The sequence below is a fragment of the Pseudorasbora parva genome, chromosome 9, assembly GCF_024679245.1.
Source record: "Pseudorasbora parva isolate DD20220531a chromosome 9, ASM2467924v1, whole genome shotgun sequence".
In the NCBI taxonomy this organism is placed as follows: Eukaryota; Metazoa; Chordata; class Actinopteri; order Cypriniformes; family Gobionidae; genus Pseudorasbora; species Pseudorasbora parva.
In genome coordinates, this window is record NC_090180.1 from 39,611,868 (window position 1) to 39,633,854 (window position 21,987).

At 36.9% G+C, this 21,987-nt stretch overlaps 1 protein-coding gene across 4 annotated transcripts in view; it reads right to left on the reverse strand.

Annotated features, from left to right (window-relative positions):
- The window catches only part of kirrel1b (kirre like nephrin family adhesion molecule 1b), a 73,161-nt gene that overhangs the window by 4,440 nt on the left and 46,734 nt on the right, over nucleotides 1-21,987 (reverse strand). For 2 of the 4 annotated variants that reach the window (XM_067452608.1, XM_067452606.1), the window contains exons 3-13: nucleotides 18,044-18,193; nucleotides 16,742-16,899; nucleotides 16,224-16,374; nucleotides 16,025-16,130; nucleotides 15,058-15,206; nucleotides 13,855-13,982; nucleotides 13,535-13,661; nucleotides 13,204-13,304; nucleotides 4,641-4,857; nucleotides 3,445-3,552; nucleotides 2,566-2,672 (exon numbers count right to left, since the gene is read on the reverse strand). In XM_067452608.1, the coding sequence (XP_067308709.1) occupies nucleotides 2,566-2,672; nucleotides 3,445-3,552; nucleotides 4,641-4,857; nucleotides 13,204-13,304; nucleotides 13,535-13,661; nucleotides 13,855-13,982; nucleotides 15,058-15,206; nucleotides 16,025-16,130; nucleotides 16,224-16,374; nucleotides 16,742-16,899; nucleotides 18,044-18,193 (1,502 nt within the window). Of the gene's footprint in view, nucleotides 1-2,547; nucleotides 2,673-3,444; nucleotides 3,553-4,640; nucleotides 4,858-13,203; nucleotides 13,305-13,534; nucleotides 13,662-13,854; nucleotides 13,983-15,057; nucleotides 15,207-16,024; nucleotides 16,131-16,223; nucleotides 16,375-16,741; nucleotides 16,900-18,043; nucleotides 18,194-21,987 lie in introns of all 4 variants that reach the window. The other 2 variants (XM_067452607.1, XM_067452605.1) reach the window with 1 other exon arrangement.

The window sequence follows — 21,987 nt, forward strand, 5'->3', positions numbered from 1 at the left end:
ACTTTACATCAAAACAGGGTTAGAAATCAGACAAAATTGCTGTTGTTACACACTTCAATTATTCCCCCCCGACACAAAGTCCTAAAATCCTCTTATTAAAACCGCACACTTTTAGCGTGGCCGTCCAAATTAGTTCAATTCAGCGATGACTTTCGTGGCTATCAACGTTTCTGTATCTATTGCCAGTACATAATTTTACATAGGAAAAGTCACGAAAAAAGATGTTGTCGAGTGATGGCGCTAAACGCACACGATCATTGTCTTAAAAGGTGATCTTTTACTATACATAAAATAATGAACACTATGCGTTCTTCTTTTTAATGTTAGTATTTTTATGATTTATGGTTAGTTTAATGAACACAACCATGGGAAACAAAATCTGTATTTATTGCAATAATATATAGCCTACCATCAATTAAACTAAAGCTAGTATGGAAGCCTATAATTACAAAATAAAGTCAAAATAAAGTGATTGTTTTCTATTTCTAAAGTAAGCACTCAAATTAATGTGTGTGACAAAGTTTCTGCGACAGCTCTTTGACGCGGTGTATTACCTCACTCCTTGCTTATAGTACACTCAACTTCCATGCACTTTAGCTGAGAGAGTCAGTAAACAAGAGCGATTTCGGACACAGAAACAGAGTCGACACCGAGAGTCGATTCCTGTACTGGAGTCGACCCCGACTCTGGGGCTATTCAGAGTCGAGGAATCGACTTTTGGAGTCGACGCCCCATCACTACTAGTCACTCTCTGCTCTCTCTGACGACATTTTTGTTTTGTGTCTGCCCCTGTAGCTTCTCTATGTGTTTCGAAAAAAGGGCTGTGAGCGTTGGGGGATTGCACAACCTTACTGCTAGATTAGGCCTGTCACGATAACAAATTTTGCTGGACGATAAATTGGCCAAGAAATTATTGCGATAAACGATAATATTGTCGTCCTTAGACCATTTTCATCTAAAATAATGATAATGTCATAAAAATGCAGGTACACCTTTTCAAAGATCAATAAACTTTTATTTCTAAAGACTATTTAACACTGATAACAAAAAACATTTTAAATATCCACAATAAATGAACAAGACAACCAAATCGATAAAAGCAATGGACTCTCAGTCTGTTTACAAAAATTGCACTTGAATAAATACCCTATCCACTACATAAAATGGATGAAAACTGCAACAGATGATTGTGTTTTAGGTGTATATTAGGGACGACACCCGGTTCACAAAACCCACGGTTGTGTTCGTATCACGGTTTTAGGGTCACAGTTTTTGGTTTTTATATGGCTCTTGTTGTTTTTTTCTTTTAATCGCTAACACTCCAGAAATGTACTTAAGCATATGCAGGGCTTGACATTAAGCATGTTCATGTGCTTGTCCTTTTGGACAAGTAAATCGTTCATTCACTTGTCAGAGTAAAAAATGTGCTTGTCCGGAAAAAAAAGTTTTTTTCTTTTAATCGTTAACACTCCAGAAAATGTAATTCAGCATATGACATATAGCTTAATTATCCACAATTTAGGATACAGTATTTAAAAAAAAATTATATCATGTAATCATGCACAAACTGAACTTGACAATGATGGCAAAAAAAGGAGATTGTGTATTGCTATCTCTACAGAAATGATGTGCCTTTTTAGCACATAAAGATGTAACTGAAGAATTACCTTGCATTTATCAAACTGCCAACTTCAGTGGAGCTTTAAGCTTTTATACTCGACGCGTCCGCACGAGCGCGAGGGTGCGCACACGAGACCCCTTTTTTTCTAACTTTTAACTTTGTTAACTTTTAATTTTGTAACTTTGCGTGCTGCTCCGCAACCGAAGAAGCACTGGCCGAGAATGACCTCTCACGGAGACTCTCACCCAGCTGCGTGTCGAGTATAAACTTCCCCAAATGGACGAGGCGCAGTCAGCGAGAGCGACAAGGAAAACAAACAAGCAGGCAAATGGAAGTTATCGCAGCCGGAAACATTATCGAGCTCATTTTTTTAATCGTGTGATTAATTGATTTATTAACTATCGCGACTTAAATTCACACACTGCACCTTTAATGTTTCATATACTGCCACTGAATTTGAGGTCAGTTAAAAAATTATATTTGATAAAAATGAATACCTTCATTCAGCAATACTGCATTAAATCTCAATTTATTATAAATAAATTAATAAATTACATTCTAAAATATATTCAAATAGAAAACTGTTATTTTAAATTGAAATAAAATGTCAAAATATTACTGTATTTATAGTAGAAAACCCCAAACTTTTATACAGTAGTGTACGTGAAGCAGGATTTTAAGTCAATGAAATTTGACTGTGGGCGGGGCTAACCAGCCCAATGTGGCAGAAAGATGCTTCTCTATTGTTAGGATAAAACATCAATGTGAACTAACTAAACTCTGTCGCCCTCAATTTATATATTTTGAGAAGCATTTTAGAAGTCAATTTGATTATATTTTATAGTGATAAAATAGTATGTCAGACTTAGTCTAAATGATGTTAGATCAGACAGCCTGCTACTCTAATTTATGCTATAGATACTCACAGAATACATAGCCTTTACCATTCGCGTGGCTGTTGAAGCGCTGGCGGCCTCTTCCTCAAGACTGTGAGTCTCCTTGTTGACCGTTTCCACCTTGATGTCTGGCTTCAGCGTGACTCCACGTCGACCTGGAAACATGACAGATCACTGACACAATGCCTCACATCACGTATCATCAATGAAATGATTTAACACTTCCGTTAAAACACAGCCAGCATTGGCCTGAAAGCAAGATTGTCATTTTATTGTTTCCTCAGACTGAACTTACAACCTTTGTGTTAACAGGCTGTTCTATAAAAGGTAGGGCACATAAATCATTATCACATCTCATTAAAACTGATATTTTGTATTTGATAATAGCTGGTGTAAAAGCTTCGATAAAAAAACTAAATGCAAAAATAAGCAATTTAATCTATTAAAGCCTAAATTTTCACTTTTGCCAAATGGTCAATACTGAAATGTGTAGTTTACAATTCTCTCTGATGATGATTCTCGTTTCTGGACAAAATTATGTTTAAAATCAGCATATTTTAAAATAATTAAAATATCTCACTTTTTTCATTTCACACATGCATTATTTAATTGTCATGACAATAAATTATAATGCACAAAAAGGTACATGGAAAAATAGACTTAAATAAATAAATACATTTAATTTCACATTTCCTTTTGAGTTCCTGACAGTCTTTTTTCCTTTCTTTCTTCTAGCCACACGGCGGCACCAAACTACATCCACTCATTTGACTTCCAGAGCATATCCTTTTAATGCACATGTAGATGTATTTTCTAGAATCTAAAGCCCAGTGATAAACTGAATAAATTCATCACAAACAAATGAACATGAAACACAGATGCACACACACACACACAGAGCCACATTCATATACACAGTGTACTCACTGCCTTTGCGTTGTCGATACAGATAGAATATCAGAGCAAACAGGAGCAGCAGAAGCAAAATGGAAGATCCAACAGATCCACCTGCTATCACACCAACAGGCACTATATCTGAGAGAGAGAAAGGTATAAAACATACAGACACTATACCCGAGAGAGAAAGAGAAAGACCGACCGGTATTAAACACAGACACTTATATAACCTATAGAAGCTTTACACATGCAAAGACACAGATATAATATCTATTGCTACTTTTTCTGAGAGAGAGACAGGGATTATGAGAGATATCTACAGATGCTGTGTCTGAAAAATAACAAAACATGTATTTTATATATATATATATATATATATATATATATATATATATATATATATATAGGCATAAGGCATTATAACTTAGAGAAAGACACTATATCTGAGAGAAAGATACCTACAGACACTCTATCAGAGAGAGAGAGAGAGATGGATATTATGTCTGAATGCCTTATATATGTGAAAGAAACATAACTACAGACACTATATCAGAGAGAGAGAGCAATGGGTATTATGTCTGAATGCCTTATGTGAAAGAAACATAACTACAGACACTATATCAGAGAGAGAAAGACGGGTATAATCCCATATATATATGAGAAAGACACCTACAGACACTGTATTTGAGAGAGAGGCAGGCCGTTATGTATTTGAGAGAAAGACAACTTCAGACATCTGAGAGAGAGGCAGGAATTATATCTATAGCTGTTATGTATTTGAGTGAAAGACACAGACACTATATCTACAGACACTATATCTAAGAGAGAGAGAAAGAGAGAGAGAAAGATGGGTATTATATATATATATATATATATATATATATATATATATATATATATATATATATATATATATATATATATATATACACACCTCTGGATACTATATCTGAAAGAGATGGATAAAGAGACAGAGAGAGGTATTCTGTGTATATATACTGCTGGATACTATATCTAAAAGAGAGAGATAAAGAGAAAGAGGTATTATATGTATATATACCTCTGGATACTATATCTGAGAGAGAGAGAGAGAGAGAGAGAGAGAGAGAGAGAGAGAGAGAGAGAGAGAGAGAGAGAGAGAGAGAGAGAGAGAGAGAGAGTATTATGCTTATGGATGCTACATCTGAGAGAGATGGGTACTGCATCTGCCACTGTTTTTTTCTGACCTGTCTCCTCCAGGGTGATGATCATGGTTCCTGGTCCAAAGGCGTTCCATGCCGTGCAGTTGTAAGTGGACTGGAAGTCTGACTCCATGACATTATTGATGGTGAGCGTGGACAGAACGGCGCCCCCTTGTGATGCAGGTCTGCTCTGCTCCACTGTGTACCTCTCCAACAGGGTCCCTCTCTCTTTTTCCCACACATTCTCCTTCCAGGCCCAAACCTGCAAAAAATAATTCACGTATTTACACATAGACATAAACAGTGACATGGGAAATTCATACATTTTTGAAAATGCTTAAAAAACATACATATACACAAGCAGGGGTTCAGATATTTTAGTATTTTGCTCTGAACTGTGGGGAAGCAGATAGTTCATTCAACACTTCATCAAATATTCACAGCACTAATGTCCCTCTCAAACTGACAACAGAGGGACAAAAGCATATGGCCTGCTCTCTTTTTCTCTTCTCCACTTTCTTTCCTCATTCATTCCATTATTCATTATTTCATAAATACCGTCTTCACATTAGGGCCAGTCCTGGTGTGCCATGTCTCATTATTCAGAGAGCTTTCAGAGACAGAGCGAGAGCGTGAGCGGTAGATGACTTCAGAATGAGTCTCCATCACTAAACAGTAGCACTATTATGGGCAAATATATATTTTTTCTTTCATTGTTATTCCCTTTAATAACTTGCTTGACTTTTGTTTGATTTTATTTTACTTTATAAAACCATTTATTTGTTTTTTTAATACTACTATTTTCACTTGACTTACTTTTCTGCGATTATTATTTATTTTATCATTTGAAAATATATATATTTTTAAAGGGATACTTCACCGCTTTTTCATATTAAACTATGTTATTCCCTTAACTAAAGCGAGTTGATACATACCTCTCTTGTCTGAGTGCGTGCACTTAATCTCTCTGACGCGTGATGACGATCTGATAGCATTTAGCTTAGCCCACTGAGCCCAGTTCATTCACTATGATACCAAACAGAGATCAAGTTAGAAGCGACCAAAAACCTCCATGTTTTCCCTATTTAAATACAGCTACACAAATAGTTGAACGATCAAGTATGGTGACACAAAATAAAACGTGCCGCTTTTCTTAGCGGATTAAAAAGGAGAACTATAATGTATGGCGGAATAGCACTTCTGAGAGTACTTCGACTCGGCGCAGTAAAAAGTCCCAACCGAAAAATCCTCCCTCACATCTCCCCCTCCCTCTCTCATTCCTGTCAATAGGGGGGAGGGGGAGATGTGAGGGAGGATGTTTCAGCAGGGACTTTTTACTGCGGCGAGTTATGACTTATTTACACTGTTAAAGAGTTTAAATGTATAAGACAGTGTATTTCTGTGCCAAATACACTCCTTCGGGTTTTAAATAAGTTTCAGAAAGTTTTCAGAAGTTTTTTTTCTAATATGGCCCAGTTTGACGTCAAAAAGGACAGAATTGCATGTATGGACACTTCTCGCGTATGATCGCCTGCACATCAACCAGAGCGAGAGCAAGAGCGCACCCATCAACCAGCTTCGTTCGGTTTATGGAAGCCACTGGCAGTGCTGACGTTTTGTTTTGAGACCACAAAATCAACAGTGTCACTAAAGAAGTGTGTTTCTGGTTGCGAGGTAAACATCACCTTGTTCAGCTTCCCAAATAACCCAGTGTTAAGGAAACAGTGGATACAGTTTCCTTTTTCAGGAGCAGCAACGGAGTTCTGCATGTGTGTTTGTTTGTTTCGCATGAGTGAACTTGCATCAAATGACTGTGTTTTGTTGGCATTTGAGTTATCAAGGGATAATGCCATGATGAAGTGTGTGTGTGTGTGTGTGTGTGTGCTGGTGACTCTACAGCTCCTCCCACTGCATGCCTGCACTGCATGAGCTCGGGTGTTTCCGGAAAGAATCGGTCCAGCGTATTGGTCTTTTATAAATATGATAAAACTAAAGACTCTTCGGAGATATGAAGGACGCAATACTACTCTGTAGGTACTCAAGATTAACATGAGACTGGCAGAAACTGTGTGTGTTATGTACTCTTTAATATTTGCTTTTTTTAATTGACTATTTTAATACTACTATATTTTACTTTTCTTACATTAATGTATTTATTTTTATTCACCATGCTTATTTGTTAATACTAATTGTTTACTGCATTTGCACTATTTTTCTATAACTTCACAGCAGTATTTATTGTGCCAATGAATCACGCTAAAACAGAGAAAGGATAAAGAGTGACTAGAAAGGAGGATGAAGGAGAAGGAAAAAGAGGAGGAGGGTGACTAGAGGACAGGTGGAAGGGAGAGAGAGAGAGAGAGAGAGAGAGAGAGAGAGAGAGAGAGAGAGAGAGAGAGTGTGTGAAGGAAAAAGGAAAAGAGGCAGAGCGTTGAGTAAAGTGCTGAGATTGTTAAAAGCTCACTCATTTGTCTGTCATGTCGCGTCGTCTGCCAGTGATAATCGACACTGAAAGGTACAGGACTTTGTTCTGCGCCGTCACTCTTTTTCTCCCCCTCCCCGTCAGCCCACCTCATCTTTCATGTCTCATTTGATATCTTCTTGACCTCTATTTTTCACGCTTCTGTTGGCATTGCTCTCTCTCTCAGTATTCAATCAAGTATAGTATAAAGATGATAAAAGAAGGACGAATAAAAGTACAGTAAGAGAGGCATAAAGAGAATACATTCTAGGGGCAGTATATATACAGTATACATAAAGCTGCTTTATGTCATTTCTGTGCCATTAGTGCCAAGAAACAGCAATACAAATCCTGTGAAAGGATGTTAGTAATGCAGAACTGGAGTTTCCTACTGTAGTGGACACCAGAATTCCAGGGCCCAGTTTATGGCCGGGCCCCTCTTTGCCCATAACAGTGGACAAAGGTTTGCTCCATTTTGATTGGATCTTGTTGGACTAGCACAAACAAGATGTCCAACCCATCAGATAAAGATGCTTGGACAACATCCAGACACCTCTTTGAGGGCAAGAAGAAGACCTCTAGTACCAAGCCCAGGAAGGACAGGACTTCTCATTGGTCCACATGCAGTTTCTGCCCTTCACCCATCTAGAGATTGATCCCTATTGGCCTGATTTGTGACGGCCATAAACATTCCTCGGGACCTCAGCAGTAGTGGGTGAAACAAAGAAAGACCAAAACTGATCCATCCAAATCCATTCACAACTATGTTTGGAAACCTTAAGACTGATGTAAACTACACATATCCATCTCATACTTATTCAGAGAAATAAGTATTCTCAGTGACAGCTATTTGTAATGCAACATCTTCCACAAACTCAGCTGTTAATGAACAAATGAATGAACACATGGCAGTTCAATCTTTTTCCATCATGTTTGGTGTCTATGTGTTTAGTATATTGTCAAGGGTATTCTGATGGTGGTTTGGAAAGTGAGAAATGCATTGATGAACTTTAAAGACCCTTTAAAGACTTCTAACTGTGTACAGTATGCAAATAAGTTCCACAGGGGAAAGAAGGGTGGGCCACACTTTGTGCCCTCTCTGATGCCAGCAGCCAATTGCAACACTGGAATGGAGAAGCGCCAAATTGCAATCTCCTCCTATTCGGAAAAGGATAAAGGTACCCTTTCAATAGACACTCCTTGTTCTGAGTCTGTCCCTTGAGGATTAGACTGTGACAGAGCAACCAGGTTCTGAGTCTCCACATCCGAGAGACAAACAGTTCACCAAGTTCTGAGTCTGTCCGCCGAGGATTAGACTGTGACAGAGCAACCAAGTTCTGAGCCTCTGGTTTAACCAGAGAGACAACACAAGATCCGAGGATCTGAATCTACAGCTTGTGAGGCAGTGACAGATACGACAACGTTCTGAGCCTCCAGCCTGTGAGGAAAGAGATATTAACCAACACTACGTTCAGAGTTTTAGTCCAGCGAGACGACTACAGCACGTCCCGAGTCTCCATGCTAAAGAGAACAGAGCAGATTGACCAACTTCTGAGTGTCTGGTCCAAAGAGGCAGAAGACACACAGAGACATTTGCAACAAGGTTAAGCTCAGGAGAGCAAACCTTTACTTCAAGGTTCCTTCGTCTGCGTGTTCCAGATTAAGGACCTTCTGCACCTTCTTCAGGGCCTCATCTGCGTGTTCCAGATTTTAGGACCCTTTGGTGCCCCAGGAGATCGGCATCCCACAGATCTTCGTGTTCAAGGCTGTTGAAACAGATTCCAGCTCCTTTCTTCACTGCACTGTCTCCCAGCAAAACCATTAGAAGAAGTCATCACCATCGGACTGCTTACTCAACCACGTGGAACGTAAATATCACTTAACCAAACCTCTTTCTAGAGACCTTGGCATTGTTGTATATTATCAGTATATGATTTTCTAATTTACATTAGAGGTAATATAACTGATGCTAGTTAATAACAAATAATCTTTCGTTTATTTGTTTGATACATAATAAGGTTCTTCACCTTAGTTTCAGAGAAACAACAGTTTATCTTTCCGTAAGATAACGTAACTCTTCTATAGCCACACTTAACTTACTCACATGTATTTTATGCATTTTACGCACTTTATTCCTTTATCATTCATTGTATTCATTTAGTAGTTGTGTTAATTGTTCTGTTTATCTTTTGTTAATAAAATCTATTTTATTACAATTGTGTCTTCCTTGTGCTGATAAGGCAGAAAAGGCTCTACAAGTTAGAAATCTCACCAATCTTTCAGATAAATCAGCTGACCAACTCTTCCCCCTTTACATTCATTATAAATGACTGGGCAGCCTCCTGTGCGGAGTGTTCTCATACAGCCAAGGTAAAAGGCCTTGACTAGTGTCCCAAACTAATAGGGGGGAAGGTGGTCATCTGATGTACTCATAACCACACCTTAAGTGACGTGTGATCCAAAATTCAAAACGTCAGCGGTGACGTGAGTACCAATCACTACCTTACTTAGTGTCCTTGGGTGGACAAAAGTAAAAATCACTACACTACAACAAAAAAGAAATAACTAGCCCCACCTAAACTTTAAAGCTCCAAAACAGACATTTCTTTACTTGAAAATGCTTTATCATTGTATTTCACATTCATTTTTGGACACTATCTCAGGCAAGGGTGTCCAACCCTGGTCCTAGAGAGCTACGGTCCCACATATTTTAGCTCCAACCTTAATCAAACACACCTGAACCAGCTTATCATGGTGTTCAGGGTGCTAGCCAATTACAGACAGGTGTGTTGGAGCTGAATCTGCAGGATGGTAGCTCTCCAGGAGCAGGGTTGGACACTCCTGGTCTAAGGGATACATGAAATATATAGTCTGCTGTAAATCACAGCATGCCACATGTGGTGTCTTTAGACAGTCAGGAATAAACTATAATACAGCGGTCGGCAACCTTATGCTACGCAGAAGAATAATCTCTTTGTCGGATCCGTGATCTAGCACAGGTTAAAATCTCACACTTTAATAGTATTTATAGCTCCTAACTTAACAAAACAGGCTGTGTGACTGAGAAATGACTACCTCAAAATGTAAGTTCGAAAGCTAGAGACTAATTTCATTCATTTTACTAATGTCATTAACGTTTATACAGAAATTTGGTAAATGACGAGTCGAATATCTATTAGTGTCCAAGGGACGCCTAACCACCACACATTTGTATGTCTCCCTAATCAGACACATCCAATTCAAGGCTGTTTCTCAATATTGCCTGGACTTGTGTCCTTGTGGACTTGCTTCCCAAGTACTGTTTCAATTCAAAGATCACATTTAGCTAAGCACAGTTAAAATCCCCGGATGTGTTCTCGATCTGCCTCTTTTTTTCGGGAATGCATCGAGAGGTGACTTGTGCAGACTTGAGACAGACAGGTATCCCAGAATGCATCTCGCATTAACCAGCAAGCGTCAATAGTGGTGGAGAAAACCTGCGTAATTGAAAAATACTACTGTTAATATGTCACAAAATGTAGTTTTAAGAGTGTTTCATGTGAGAATGTTGTTGTTTAAAGCTCATATCTGTGGTTCATTAATAAAGAGAGTGATCTGACATTTTCACTGAGTTGTGAGATGCAGTCGGCCACCGGGCGCTCAGCGATCATGCCCTGCCGAGAGCAGCCTTTCCTCGTCTAGTCCTTCTGATGTTTGCAGCTGGCTCTGATATCTCTGTGGTGGTTAAACATGATATATAATTTGTCTTGTATATATCTAATGGGCGATCTTTGGTCTCATGAATCTATAATTTGTTCCCTGGCAAATCATTTTGGCTGAAGGCAAAGATAAGTTTCATAGCTTTATATATATATATGCTTTTATGATGGTTATTATTGATATTTAACAAAAAGAGATTGGGTTGTGTTTTATGTCATATTTAAGTTTATTTCAGTGAAGATGATCAGAGTATATGCTCACTTTGCCTGATCCCTTGTCTGGCTATCACCCAACCAAGCTCAATTTAAAATTGAACATTGGTCCAAGATTGTGCTTATTAGGGGATCAGTCTGTGATACCAGGAGTTGTGAAATATGATTTTGTGGTTATTAAGGTGGGGGTGATTACAGCTGCACGACTCACGAGTGATTCTCATTGTGTGGAAGGATCCATCTCCTCCAAAGTTTAACAAGTGGAATGAAAATATTCTGAAAATTGTGTCATATGAAAAATTCTTGGCCAGGATTAATGATGATATGGAGGGTTTTGACAAATCTTGGGGACGGGTTTTTGACTGAGACAGATTCATTATTATTATTTTATTATTTATTATTATTTTTTAAAGTGCGCTTTTCTTTTGGTAATTCTCTTTTATTTACTTTTTGGTGTTACATGTATAGGCACTTGATAACTTGATTTTACTGTATCTTTTTGTGTGTGTGTCTGACTTTAGGGGTTATTGATAAAGGGCCCAAAATGCAAATGTGAATTAATGTCTTTTTTTTTTTTTTTTAAGGGGATGTTTGGTTTGGTTTTGTTAAAAAGTTAAAATAAATAAAGACTTCAATTACAACAACAACAAAAAATTTGAACATTGGTCTGGGGAGTCTCCTCTGTATTTTCTACAGCACAAGAGGCGTGATCAACGAGCATTATTCAAATTACTCTGTATGCAATTGAAAAGTCCTTCAACCAATCAGACCACAAGAGAGACGTGATCATCGGGCAACGACCCATCTCTTCTCTATCCGTCATTGTGTTAAACCCACCCAATAGTGCGCCAGTTCCAGCAAAAGTGTAACAGAAGCAGCAGAAATAAATGTACAGGTTTCCAGACTGATTTGCAGGGCAAAATCAATTCACCGGCAGATTGGATCAATCTACTTGATCCCCATATTAACATTAAATATTTTATAAACACATATATATATATATATATATATATATATATATATATATATATATATATATATATATATATATATATATATATATATATATATATATAAACAGAGAGAGAGAGAGAGAGAGAGAGAGAGAGAGAGAGAAACGTAAACGAAAAGAGGCAGGGTTATGTTTTAGATTTCGTTTATTATTATAAATATACATGCAGTGAAGAACCTCATTTGTGTGGGTATTAATATGTTAAGAGGCAGAGTGGCGTTTTATAACATATTTAGTTTTATTGTAGTCTAAAATATACATACAGAGATAACCAGAGTAGCCCGGGGTGAGCTGAGGGACACTATTAAGAGCGCTGCTGTTCCATTTGCAGAATTACCGGACTTGTTTCCTCCTGTCCTCAGGATTTTGTTCTCCTTGAGTCGAACGGCCGAGCTCAGTATTTTGACTGAATAATATAGTTTCTTGCTCGCAAAACCTTATAGTATGCCTCCTGGACACTTTCAATATATGGTGCGCATCTCACTTTATCATTGCGTGATACTTTCTGGTCACTATTCACTGCCATTTTAGGAAGGAGTGCGTGCAGGATTATTTTTTTAAAATCCTGCTTTCGAGGTCCGAAAAAGTTAGAAGGACATAGGGCACTGGAACAACAGCAGGATCAAGTCAAGTCACCTTTATTTATATAGCGCTTTTTACAGGGTGAGAAAATGATGGCTTTATTTTCTATTTCAGGGTGACCTATCCCTTTAAGTAAGATTCATTCATAATGTTTCTCCTTTAAACCGATATGAAATTTCTTACCGTATTGTCCCTCATAACCAGTAGTATTACAAGCCTATAAGCAAGCTTAATTATATACTAGTTTGACAAGACATCGAAGAAAATGGAAGAGTTTAGTGTATTGTTTTAAAATTCTCCTTCACCTTGCTCATCTATTGACATTTCTCTGAATCTGCCCCCACAGAATAAACCAACTCATGCAATGTCTGAGGTAAAGACATTCATTTTGTTTTCCACTCCAGATATAAACTTTTCAAAATAATATATTAGTTTTAAAATTTAACATTAATATTACAGTCATTTAAACGTAGTCCCGCACATCTCTACAATATGAAGTTTGAGGGACTTTATTTAAATGAAATACATACACCTCTTAAGCTTTGTTGATTATCCCTCTGTATATAACATGTACTTGTCACATAAGAGTTGCCGCCCCCATCTGTAATAAAAGCTGTGAGCATGTACTGGATGTCAACTCACGATTTTGTCCGGTGGAGGGGTGCTGGCTATGTAGCACTTTATTTCCCCCTTCTCTCCTCTCACAGCATACTGGACTGGCTCACTCGAGATGATTGGAGGACCTAGACAGCCAATCACATCACAAAAGAGTTATCTCATGATTTTAGCAGTCTTGTGTGAGCATACTTTAAAAAATGATGTTATCTAGTATCATAAACAAAGTCCACAGAGAGGACTCTTGCATTATAAGAGTAGATGATAATACACTTTTCAACTGTGGAAACATTTTTGAATTGCAGGTTCACCCATGTGTATATTTGCCTTTTTTGTGTAGTTAGTATATGTTACTGACCATTGACTGTAAGAGTGACCTCTGTCTCGCCAACACCGATTCTGGGGACGATGGCTTTACACACATACTGTCCTGCATCCGTCTGACTCACAGACTTCAGAAATAACTGATTACTATTACTGAGAACCTAAACAACAAAGAGCGGAATAAAGAAATATAGACAATGTTAAAAATGGTCTATACAGCATTTACGTTTTTTTTGTGTACAAGCGCATTCCCAAGTGATGGCTTAGGGTACAGACAATGTATTAGCTTTTTTGTTTTTTTAGAGGTGAGTGCACCGTGAGCACAGTGGGATTCATTATCTAGTGTGCACTAACCATACTGGAGCCCTTCTTGGTCCATGTGAGGGTAAGAGGAGGATTTCCTGACCATTTACAATTGAGTGAGACATCAGAGTCAACGTCCACTGTTACAGGCCTCGGCTCCACCACCAAAATCGGACCAACTATGAGAGAAAATGAAGTCATTAACTGCAACAATTACGAAGATGATTTAAAAAAACACACTAAAAAACATAAGTTACAAAAAATACAATAAATATTTATGCACCAGTAAAACAAAATAAAATTAACGAAAAACGTAAAATAAAAGTTAGTACAAATTTCCTGAAATATAATAATCCTAACTGAAACAGAGGTAGACAAAGTACACAACTTCAGTACTTGAGTAAAAGTAAAAGTACTACCAGTCAAATATTACTCAATTGTGACTTAGATAGAAATGTAGTGGAGTAAAAAGTACAATATTTGTCTTTCAAATGTAGTGAAGTTAAAGTCATAAATTTCCAGAAAAAATAATACTCAAGTAAAGTACAGATACTCAAAAAGTGTACTTAAGTACAGTACTCAAGTAAAAGTACTTAGTTACTGTCCATCTCTGAATCTGAAATTATGCACAATCGCATCAGAATAAGTTGTGCTTTTAAAGAAACAAGTTCTCCAATGTGTGGATGTGAACATGTTATTTTCTAGATATGGATATGCTAAATCAGAGAACACACAAAAACAATGTAGTGCCTTTCCTTTTTTGTCCTCTTAAAGTGTTAGTTCACCCAAAAATGAAAATGTGATGTTTATCTGCTTACCCCCAGTGCATCCAACATGTACGTGTCTGTTTCTTCAGTAGAACACAAATGAAGATTTTTAACTCCAACCGTTGCTGTGTGCCAGTCATATAATGGGGTGAATGAGCAGCAGGGTTTTTGAGCACGTTGCCTAAGCATGTTTTTTTTTTGCTCTCATAGACTTGTTACATATTCACCCCATTATATGACTGGCACACAGCAACGGTTGGAGTTAAAAATCTTCATTTGTGTTCTACTGAAGAAACAGACACACGTACATGTTGGATGCACTGGGGGTAAGCAGATAAACATCTAATATTCATTTTTGGGTGAACTAAAATTATATTTAAGTAAAAACATAATTTACACTGGTTACACTTCTAAGCAAGTACTGGCAAACACATAAATGGACATGTATGGTAGATCATCAAACAGACAGATAGACTGAGATACTCACAGTGAACGTCCACCAATATACTGACGTTAGTGCTGCCCACTGCGTTAAAGACTAGACAGGACACGGGCTCAGTGAAGAACGAGTGATCTGCTGTCGTCTCAAACACACTTTCTCTTGCTCCATCCAAAATCACACCCCCTTTAGCCCACCTACAACACAACAGGGCTATTATAGTAAAATTAAAACATTTTCATTATTTTAAATATTTAAATATCTAAAAAACCTCAAATGATACAAATGAAAAAGTATCTCAATGACTCAAAAATAACACTCCAACCAGGGCCTAAAACTACCTTTATGCCACATGACATAAGAAAATTTACCAGCTATAAATTCTATTTTTTACCAGCCCTAAAACTGCACGTTTTTGCAGTTATGACACCAAAATTATAGATACCAGTGACATACCATAACATTAAGGACATAGGTGGCAGCAGGTATATATTAAGTTGCTGTCACTTTAAGAGCACAGATCCATTTACATTTTCTTTCTCAACTGTTTATGTTCACTTAAGACATTACTGACTATGTTTAAGAGAATACTCAGGAAATCTGGCATTTTTTAAGACATGAAAGAGAGTTCAGTTCAATTCAGTATTCGCATGCTGTCTGAGACATGGATTTCTGGGCATGCGCTTCAGAAAACTTCCCACACAGAGAGTAACGAACTGAGTTCCCCTTCACATCTTCTTGTGCTTGAATATTTTAATTGGCCAGGCTTCAAATTTTGTGACGATGCAGCACTGGCTTGTCAACATTTCAGAAAATTGTTCACATTTGCTCACATTCATGTTCTCACAATATTGCATTGCCAGAATTCATAAAAATATTGCCATTCAACTGGCAATTGACACCGCTTTATTTGGTTATTGAGTGTACATTTTAGGCCATGACTCAACACACGCATATATAAAAGAAGAAGAGCATATCTCAGATCCGCATATACACCCACACTACAAACACTAACCTATAGCCCATAATGGGAGGGTTGGCAGTGGCCTGGCAGGTAAATGTAACTCGCTCTCCTTCTAGAACCGACCGAGGCTCTATGGACAGAATGACTGTAGGAGGATCTGGAGAGAGAGTGAGAAGTCAGCAGGGTTCTTTTTGTGGATATACATTATACTAGTACAGCAACATAAATGTATGCAAGCACAAACACTTACGGTGGATGTTGAGAATGATAGTGGCTCTCTTCCCTAGAGGAGCGGCAAGGTTTGAGGCCACACAGGTGAAATTTCGTCCTGTGTCTGTGTCCACTGGCTGGATCTCCAGAAAACTTTTTGTGGTCACCCTTTTCCTGTCTGCTAACACCTCCTGATTGATTGATTGATTGATTGATAGATAGATAGATAGATAGATAGATAGATAGATAGATAGATAGATAGATAGATAGATAGATAGATAGATAGATAGATAGATAGATAGATAGATAGATAGAGATTAGATAGATAGATAGATAGATAGATAGATAGATAGATAGATAGATAGAGATTAGATAGATAGATAGATAGATAGATAGATAGATAGATAGATAGATAGATAGATAGATAGATAGATAGATAGATAGATAGATAGATAGATAGATAGATAGATAGATAGATATTAATAATTACTGATAGATATAACTATGTTCTCATATGTACGTGATCATCATGCTACATTTGCTTGTGTCTTCACTCACAGTACTGGTATGAGCTCCCTCCACTATGATCCCATCTTTGTACCATTCTATCGTTGACAGTGGCTTTGCTCCTCGAGACACACAGGTGAGGTTATATGAGCTACCTGCCGTCAACAGGATCTCTGGAGAGCCCTCGATAACAGGACCTTCAGGGGGGACTACACACACACACACACACACACACACAAAATACACTGAAAGTGACTTACACATTGTGCACAGTGCACACATATAACATTTACAAACACTTATGTGTATTATATTAAAATTGGATTAAATATATATTTTTCTTTGTGAATATTGTTTTAAATACGCAATCCAAAAGTTTTGGCTCAACAAGTATATTTTTTAAAAGAAAAAAAAAATTTATTCAGAAAGCATGCATTAAATTGAACAAAAGTGATAATGTAGATTAATGCTATTCTTTTAAAATCTTTATTTTATCAAAGAATCCTAAAAAATTGTTTTAATCAATTTCAACAAAAATATTGAGCATTTAAGCTGTTTTTCAACTTTTTCGAACAAAATCCCAATATTTTTTTAAATATTATTAAAAATATTAAAAAATATTACCCACCCCAAAGTGTTGAACAGTAGTGTATGTGTGGAATGTTTATTACTGCATTGTTTTACATGTGTATGTAGTAATGTGACTAAAGTGATTCGATTTTTCAATAATGTCTGTGTGATGGCATTGCACTCCTATTGTATATCATGCCAGAAAAGATTCACATAAATAAAAGGAGACAGAGAAATAGAGAGAATGTAGATAATTAAATTGCTCCGAGGCAGTGGAGCGGCATCTCTTGAGCTGCTATTAGTGTCCCTACAAAACACGTTAAATAAAGAAAACAGAATGTATTCTGGACAGACTGGAATACTAGTGTATATGGCACTGAGCATACTGTACTGCATACTTTTTAAAATAAACATTTTAAACAATAGTACAGTAAACATTATATTACAATGTTGTCACATGAGCTCAATAAAATTCAGCTGAAATCTCTTAAAATAAAAATGATTGACTTTTGTGTCCAATGTTGTATAAAAGCGCAGTTCGACCAAATAATGATTGACAAAAGCTATTTAGGTTCATTCATCACACTGAAAATGGAAAGTCATGTTGAATGCATTGCATTGTGGGATACAGTATTCCACAGAGTATGCTGGTATATACTGAAATGGCTAGGATTTTTTTTTCATTCAAGGAGAAAAAAAGGTGCAAACTTCTCATATTATACATAGAAAAGAAAAGCTAAAAATGGAAGTATGCTATTCAGAACATATTCTTAGTGTACTCACTCAGAACAGTGAGTTTAGCTCTTCTGGACCTCAGAGCGGCTTCAGTGGCCTGACACTCATACAGCGAGTCATCGGTCAAGTCTGCTGACGTGATCTCCAGATTATACTGCCCAACATCCAGGATACGCAACACACGGTACCGCGGCCATGCTAAAACACAAACACAACCACCATTATACTTCAACAAAACTGCAATATATTTATTTCGTGCAGTTATCATTTTAGATGCAGATACGACTGTGCTGCAAATGTCCCAGCATAGCTTTGTATATACAGTTCAATTCATATTTGTATTTTGTCTTGAAAGCATGAATGTCCCTATTTAATGTATTTTCCCTAATAATAAACATACATCTCAAACGACTATATTCTTTGTAAATATATTAAAAGCTCCAGCGATCTTTGATTTTTTTTTTTTTAACACAAACCATATATTATACAGCCAGTTTAGCCAATCAGTGTGATTATGTGTTGGCTTGTAGGACATGTGTTTGTCACCAGAGGGCAGCACTCCAACACATTGGCATTCTGACTGCACACTCTCTTTGGCACACACATTATGACATCATCGATCTGGATACCAGGAGGACAAAAGTATTGGCAACGATTACATCATCCTTTAGCTCAACCAATCAGCAAGCAGACACTTAACCTGTGCGCGTGTTTGCACATCTATATGTGTATGTGTCTGTGATTAGAGTGCGGACAAAAGATCAACATGTCCAAAAAAAAAAAAAAGGGGGAAAGAGAGCTGGCGAGACAGAGGACAAAGGAACAAAATGGCAATGTCTGGACAATAAAAGGAAAAATTATGTCTCTATTTTATGCAATACTGCTGTCATTAATGTTGCATATAAGTAGTATGGACAGGGGTTATTGTCAGAAGCATGTCCATTCATACTGAAATAGAGCGGGGTACATGCTTTGACAGTGTCCAGTGGATTATCTTTAAAGATTAGGGTTGCACAATTCATGTATGTCTAAAACACTGCAGCCGAAATGTGCCGTCTTATCAGGGGAGGCACAGCCTACCCAAAATTATGAGGTGGAAAATGGGAGAAGGACGATTTAATGTTAATAAAAATCTTGTCTGAGAATGTGACATTTTCTTGTTTGCAATTTCACCATTGTAACACCATAAAATATCACTGAAGTCGGAACAACCGCATATCTTCCCCGAATCTGACATTCGTAAAACTGTGCTAAGGCGAGTCTGATGGGATAAAGCAGGGGAGGGGGAGGCAAAGCCAAAGCCAAAGCAAGGGATTTTTTTCATCTGTTGGTAAAAAATTTTTAGCCAATCATCATCGAACATTTGCCTTTCATAGATCAATCATCGTAGAGACGTAAATTGTGATATAACTTTGAACCGGTCCTGGTGATAATCTAGCAACTACCATCTACTAATTAAAGATTTAGTAGATATATTAAATATGTGATTGCCAACATATTTCCTAAGGTACCATTTGAAAACAATAGCTACAAATTAAAAAAGAAACAAGACCCCACACCGAAGTTGGACATATACACTGTAAAAAATTATTTAGAAAAAAAGTTACCTGGTTGCCTTAAAATTTTGAGTTCATTGAAATTAAAATTTTGAGTTAATACAATGAACATTTTTTGAGATGCTACAACCTTTATTAAAAGATTATTAAAAGATTTTGTAAGTATATGGGTAATAATGTGTGTGTTATTTCTGATGACGCAGTGAAACATGCGAAATTGTGCTATTTTCATGATTTATCACATTTTTTATGTGGTTCAGATACAAAAATATATTGAGTTTCTATTTATTAAACTAATTTCCTACATTGTATCAACTCAAATTTTTAATTTCAATAAACTCAAAATTTTAAGGCAACCAGGTTACTTACTTTTTTAAGTTAAACCAACAAAAACCACCACAAATTTTTTACAGTGTAGGTTTCAACTTCACTAAATGGCCGAATGTGCCCTTTTAACACGGACATTTCAATGGTCATGAACTGAGAAATCAAAATTTCATAATTAATAATTTTGACACAAGAGGTCATTATACTCTAAGAATATCCTGTAAGTTTCAGAACTGAAAATGTCCTTGTTAGTCCAAAAACTGCTTTTATTCTTGCCAAGCCCAGCGAATGTGCCTATCTATGACAGATCGACCACCTCTGCAGATGAAAATCAACGCCTACTCCATCATTGCAGCTTTGGCCCCGCCCACTGGTGTGTTAGTGAGATGATGAGGAGAGAAGATCAAAACAGGACAATTGGACTAAAAATAACATTACCTTACAAAGGATCCTAATGCTAGGAATGTGGTTATTTTCAACAATGTTAATGTCTCTTCTTTGTTTTCGGTACATTTCACTGTAGATTCTTTGGTAAATCAGTTGCAATTTTGGCACAGATTTCAAACAGACTTTTACTATATAGACTAGACAGTAATGCCACAACATGTAAGTAACCGTGTTAATTCTAATGCCTGATCTGTGGCCAGTGATTTCTGATATGTAATGGCTCGCATACAGTCAGATGCTCTTTGTCTGTGTCAGTAAGTGACTTAATGGTCAACTTCACATTGTTTCTCTTAGGGTGAAAGAAATTAATCTGTTATTTAAACTCTGATTAAATTATAAAAAGAAGCGATCAAAGAACGCTCACTTTGCAATCGCTGGAGCTGTCAAACAGCACAAATTTATCTGAGTTCTGGACTTGCGCCAAAACTACCATCCTAAAAATTGTGTTTGCTCTTTTAGTTATGATGAAAGCATTCACTAGTGTGCAGAAGTCAAGTTGCAATGACAAAATCACTGCATTCATGAGCTCAAAATGTCTGTGATCGGCTACAATGCATCCTTTCATGCCACGATCTGAATATAATGCTATAATCAACACTTTGTTATTAGTTATCTGTGAGAGCTGTCATAGTACAAAACGTGCTAAACGTTTTTTAAAAGAATTACATGTAATATACACAGCAGACACACCCCTTCAAACAGAGCATTCAAATCAGAGGGCTAAAATCAGGGTATGAAAAATGCAATTTATTTCTAAATTATGATTTTTATTAATGATTTTTATAACATTTTTTAATCATACACTGAAAAAAAATGCAGGTCTCCAATTGAAAATTTTCAAGTGACTGATCACATCTAAATTTTTCAGTTGGCCGAATTGAATTTCTGTGAAATAAATTTCATCAATTTACAGAATTTTAATTCGGCCAACTGAATTATTTTATGTGATCAGTCACTAGATTTTTTTTAATTTTTTTTTTTATAAATGCACCACAGGAAACATTATAAAACAATAACACAATGCAGTTCATGACTCTTTTAAAATGACGGAGGGATGGATTTTTTCATGTCATTTTCTTAATTCCATAATTTTTTTTTAAACGTAAAAATACTGCTATACAAGTGTGCCTCCTCTATTTTAAGGTCCACAAGCCGCTATTGGTTTTCACATCTAAATTTGATTATTAATTTGCTTTCTATTGAAAATATAGTCACCGTACCCACCCTTGGGTCACTCCAAACTAGTATGAACTTGTTTGCATACAACTAAAATGCATGGCCAATAGGTGTCAGATAGCTTGGTTTATTCATTTGAACCTACATCCCCTTGCTCAATCAAAACTGTTTCCCTAAACTAACTATCCTGTCTTACACTTAAAGGGTTAGTTCACCCAAAAATGAAATTGATGTCATTAATGACACCCTAATGTCATTCCACACTCCGTTCTTTGTTTGTGTTCAATACTCAAATAAAGATTCAAACGGTCATGAATCAGTGAATCGATCAATGATTCGGCTCGCCAATGTCACGTGATTTCAGCAGTTTGACACGCGAAATCATGACACGCGAAACCAAATCATGAATCAATATACTGATTCATAACCGTTTGAATCTTAATGAACGGAGGTCTTACGGGTGTGGAACGACATTAGGGTGAGTCA